The sequence below is a fragment of the Penaeus vannamei genome, chromosome 9 (assembly GCF_042767895.1).
Source record: "Penaeus vannamei isolate JL-2024 chromosome 9, ASM4276789v1, whole genome shotgun sequence".
In the NCBI taxonomy this organism is placed as follows: domain Eukaryota; kingdom Metazoa; phylum Arthropoda; class Malacostraca; order Decapoda; family Penaeidae; genus Penaeus; species Penaeus vannamei.
In genome coordinates, this window is record NC_091557.1 from 265001 (window position 1) to 270000 (window position 5000).

The 5000-nt window shown below is 55.8% G+C and overlaps 1 protein-coding gene across 17 annotated transcripts in view; it reads right to left on the minus strand.

Annotated features, from left to right (window-relative positions):
• Positions 1 to 5000, minus strand: part of Ptpmeg2 (Protein tyrosine phosphatase Meg2) — a 185772-nt gene that overhangs the window by 64899 nt on the left and 115873 nt on the right. For 2 of the 17 annotated variants that reach the window (XM_070125137.1, XM_070125134.1), the window contains exon 2: positions 3002 to 3273. The exons of the other annotated variants lie outside the window; for them this stretch is intronic. In XM_070125137.1, the coding sequence (XP_069981238.1) occupies positions 3002 to 3037 (36 nt within the window). In that variant the 5' untranslated portion in view covers positions 3038 to 3273. The remainder of the gene's footprint in view (positions 1 to 3001; positions 3274 to 5000) is intronic. 17 annotated transcript variants of the gene reach the window in all.

Below are 5000 nucleotides of genomic sequence, written 5' to 3' on the forward strand. Positions count from 1 at the left end.
AAGGGAGGACGAAAAGAAAACATGGGCCCGGATGGATGAGTGGGTGGACAGAAAGAAGGTAGCCAGGTCAAGATAAAGAGAGAGTAGAAGGGAGGGAGCGAGGAAAGAGAGGGAAAGAAAGAAAGAGCGAAAGAAGCATAAAGAAAAAGAGAATGCGACATAAAAGTCACAAAATAAAAGGAGAAAAACCTCCCGATAGAGCCGGCCGCCAGCCCCGAGCGGAGGCCCCAACCGGACTCCGCTGGCTATGGATACGTGGCGTAATTTTCCTCGTTACAGCCAGCAGGATTTCCTCTATTTTCATGGCACAAAAAGCGAATCAAAAGCAGACCTGCCACACTCCCCCCTCCCCTCCCCCTCCCCCGGCTTGACTCAGCCCTCTGGCGCGCGGAGGAGGGGGTAAATCACGGAACACCCGCTCTTCTTTGACCTCCCCCCCCCTCCTTTACACTCCCTCACTCCCCTTTACGAAGTGTCGACACCTGCCTACTTTCCTCCTCCTCCTCTCGCTCTCCCTCTCCCCCTCCCTCCGCTCGTTTCCCTTTCTTCCTCCTCCCCTTCTCCATCCCCCCATCCCTTTCCCTCCCTCCCTCCTTCCCTCCCTCTTCTCCCCCCTTCCTTCCCTCTTCCCCCGCAGCGTCTGGGTAAGTCATCAGGGGCAGCATCTCAATAGAGCATCGGCGTTGTCACCTGACCCGCGTTGGGACGAGCAGAGGTGCTGGCGAGGGAAGGGACTGGGGGATAGGAGGATAGGAGGATAGGAGGGAGAGGGAGAGGTAGGGGTAGGGATAGAGAGAGGGAGAGGGGAGGGAAGGGAAGGGAAGGGAAGGGAAGGGAAGGGAAGGGAAGGGAAGGGAAGGAAAGGGAGGGGAATGGAGAGGGAGGGGAATGGAGAGGGAGGGGAATGGAGAGGGAGGGTAGGGGAAGGGAGGGGAGGGAGGGGAGGGGAGGGGAGGGAGGGGAGGGGAGGGAAGGGGAGGGAGGGAAAGGAAGGGGGGGAGGGAGGGGAGGGAGGGGAGGGAGGGGTGGAGGGGAGGGGAGGGGAGGGGAGGGAGAGAGAGAGAGAGAGAGAGAGAGAGAGAGAGAGAGAGAGAGAGAGAGAGAGAGAGAGAGAGAGAGAGAGAAAGAGAGAAAGAGAGAAAGAGAGAAAGAGAGACAGAGACAGACAGACAAGACAGAAACAGAGCCAGAGAGGCCGTCACACAGAACTGCAGACGAGAAAACCGAAAGAAAAAGCATGGCGGTTGCGCCGGGCCGCGGCGAAGGACACCCCCTCGGCGGCCCTGTGTCTAGTGTTGCTCCAATAATTAGGGCATCTGCTCAGGTCTACCAGGACACCCCCCCCCCGCACCCCCCAAAAGGACCTTCTAACCCTCCTCTTCTACTTCTTTCTTTCCTTCTTTCTTAGCTCAATCATTTATCTGACACAGCTATAATTGGCGCTGGGAAAGAGCAGGACGCATGCAACACGGTTCTTCGCGGCGATGTCGAGGCGTCCGCTATTTTAGGCAAAACAGAAAAGGCTGAAATAATACAGCTTCATATATACTATCCTATGAGACTGAGTGTCAGTGTATGTATCTATGTCCGTATGTATGTATGTATGTGTGTGTGTGTGTGTGTGTGTGTGTGTGTGTGTGTGTGTGTGTGTGTGTGTGTGTGTGTGTGTGTGTGTGTGTGTGTGTGTGTGTGTGTGTGTGTGTGAGTGTGCGTGTGCGTGTGCGTGTGCGCGTGTGTGTGTGTGTGTGTGTGTGTGTGTGTGTGAGTGTGTGTGTGTGTTTATGTGAGTATGACTATGGGCGTGAGTGTGTACAAGTGTGAGAGACTGAGTGTTTTCACATCCTGCTTGAGTATCCACCTGTCCCGCACGCCCCCGGTAAACACGCCCACACTATAGCTGACACTGCTCCCCGTTCCCACGCAACGCCGCCCAAAAGACAAAAGGGCGTGAAGGCAGAATGGGCGTGAGTTGCCAACACCATTGTGCAGGCATCCGGACCTGGGCATTGGGAGAGGAGGATAGTTGGGAGAGAGGGGGGGGAGGGGGCGTAACGACCAGGCCAAGCGAACCCCCGGAAATGTCCATATAACCCCCACCACCCCGAATACCTCCCCCCCCCAACACCTCCTTCCCTACCTCCCCCCCCCCCCCACCCAGACCCAGACCCAAGCCCATGAAGCTACTGGAACCCGCAGTGGAACCTGCCGGAGTCCTACTAGGCCGGGAGTCGTAAATTAAGTTGTCTGCGCCAATTAGTCACTCCGAGAAGCCCGCGGAGTGCCTGGGAGAGACGCCGCCCGGACACCCATTATCCGCCGCCACAGGAAGCTCCCCGCCGCGCCCGCGTTATCGGCGGGACGCGATTTCCTTCAGCAAAATCCAACGCTCCTCTTCGTATCTCCGCCGACATTTTTTTTCACTTCCCTGTTGGTGCATCCGCCTGTTTCTGCGCGTCTTTGTTAGTAAATATCCATATGTTTTTCACATTTTCACTCTCTCCCCCCCTCCCTCTGCCTCTCCCTCTCGCTCCATCTCTACATGTCTCCCTCTCCCTCTCCCTCTCCCTCTCCCTCTCCTTCCCTCTTCCTCGTGCACATGCATGATCCGCCAAAAACAAGCGCCCACAACCATCCGCCTTCGGGCCGGCACCAGGGGCGCTGGCACTGCAACGACGAGGGATCCTTGCGCCCGACGCGACTGAGTGCGGTCACGCCGCCCCAACCTGCGTTCCAGAATCCTTCCTGCTGCCTGTCGCATCCGCAAGAGGACATACTGCAAACAAAACAAAACAAAAGCGTCCACGTGCAGACACAGCGAGAGCATTTCATAGGAACACGTTGCTAGAGGGCCCTCCCCCCCCAGCGGCGCCCCCTCCCCCAAACGCAAACAGATGTGAGTAACCCCCCCCCCCCCCCCGGCAGGCGAGGACACACCTGAAGCACCTGAAGGGAGGCGAAAGGACTCGCCGGAGGCCCGCCCCACGCCCTTCAACTCACTCACCTGGAGGAAGCAGTCCATGGCGCCGCACAGCACCATCCTCGGCGCTTTGTCGTCGAGCAGCACTTCGGCGGAGAAGAGACTCGCTCGAGAGGAAGTGGGCGGGGCCACGTCGGCGAATGTCAACACACACACGTGGGTTCTCTTATCTCTCCCCTTCTCTATCTCTCTCTATGCACTTATCGGTTTGTTTGGATTTCTCACTCGGTAAATCTTTCACATCTTTAAAATGTATCTTCGTGGTCGATTACACTTTCCAAGGCTCTTCCAGTTCTCTGTTCAACAAAAATCGGAATTAAAAAAAAATGCAACAGACCGCAACTTCACGCAAACCAAGCCCACAAATAAGCACGCGCGAGTAACGCCCCGACACCCGAACGAGAGCAAACAGCCCGGCCAGCGCCCGGCCGACAGCCCCAATGCAAACAGGGCTTCGTGATCCTCCGAGCGGGCCTTCGGGAGCCCGACGTCACGTTCGAGCGTTTGCCTCAGCACAAGCGCGGCTGCGACGGCGACCGACCGACCGACCGACCGCAACGCACGCACGGAGCCGACCGACCGACGGCTTTCATCTCCTACGCGTTTCCTTATTACCCGAGCGGGAGGAAGCGCTCGGGACGCAGCTTCTCCGACAGACATAGAGCCAAATTGTGCGCTTGGAGAAACGTAACCTGATTCGCGCTCGCTGTTGGGGATCACGTGCGCTTGCGAAAGCATTGGAGAGGGAGAGGGAGAGGGAGAGGGAGAGGGAGGGGGGCGTGGTAAGGATAGGGAGAGGGAGAGGGAGAGGGAGAGGGAGAGGGAGGGGAGGGGGCGCGGGAAGGAGAGGGAAGGAGGGGCGCGGGAAGGAGAGGGAGAGGAAGAGAGAGGGAGAGAGAGAGAGCGGGGGGAGGGAGAGAGGGACCACCAGAGAGACAGAGAACCATAAAGAGAGAGAGAGAGAGAGAGAGAGAGAGAGAGAGAGAGAGAGAGAGAGAGAGAGAGAGAGAGAGAGAGAGAGAGAGAGAGAATCAGAGAGAGAGAGAGAGAGAGCCAGAAAGAGAGAGAGAGCCGAGGGGTGAGGGCCGAGCGAGCCTATTCAACGTGCATCCAACACCTGCGAAACAAAGTGACAGGAAAGCATACGACAGCCCCCCCCCCCCAACCCCCGGAAGCCGGAAGGCCAGGTTGCCGCCGCCTCCCGGAAGCAGGCGGGCGGGGTGGATGTGGCACCGCCGCCCACTGCACCCACAGCCAAATATCGACACGTGCAGCCCTTATATTATTAAATATGTACGCAAATTTCTTAAAACATAAATAAATAAACAAATATATAAACAAATATATAAATAAACAATGAACTACTCAATTAACTAACTCCTTTATGCAAAGAACGTAAATAAACAAACAAACAAATGCAGAAATCAAAAATCAACTAATTCATTCACTGACAAAGAAAACAAACCCACGCACAAATTAATAAACAGAAACAACTCTAAACAACCAAACAGCTGATCTTAATCTCCGTTCCCATCCCCACCATGAGGTAACCACCTCTATTACCTTACATCATAGGCTCGATACCACCCACCCCCTCCCCCTCCCTTCCCCACTTTCCCCCTCCTCCCTTCCCTCCCTCCCCCTCCCTCCCCTACTTTCCCCCTCCTCACTCCCTCCCTCCCTCCCCTACTTTCCCCCCCTCCCCCCCCCGTCCCCTTAAAACACCGCCCCCACAGGACCCCACCATTCACGTCCCCATTTAAAAGCCCTCAAGAAAACCACCCCTTACTGACAGGATCTGCCTTGTATATCCTACACCCATTAAAAGCCCTGTATATTTCCTATGCCCATTAACAGTACTCATGCACCCTACACCCATTATCAATTCCCGACAGGAACACCCTCATTACCATACACACTACATCAATTATTCCCAATTACACCCATTACGACAACCATCATCGCCCGTACCACCACCTCTATCATATATACTACACCTCTTCGCGCTCTATTTAAAACCCAA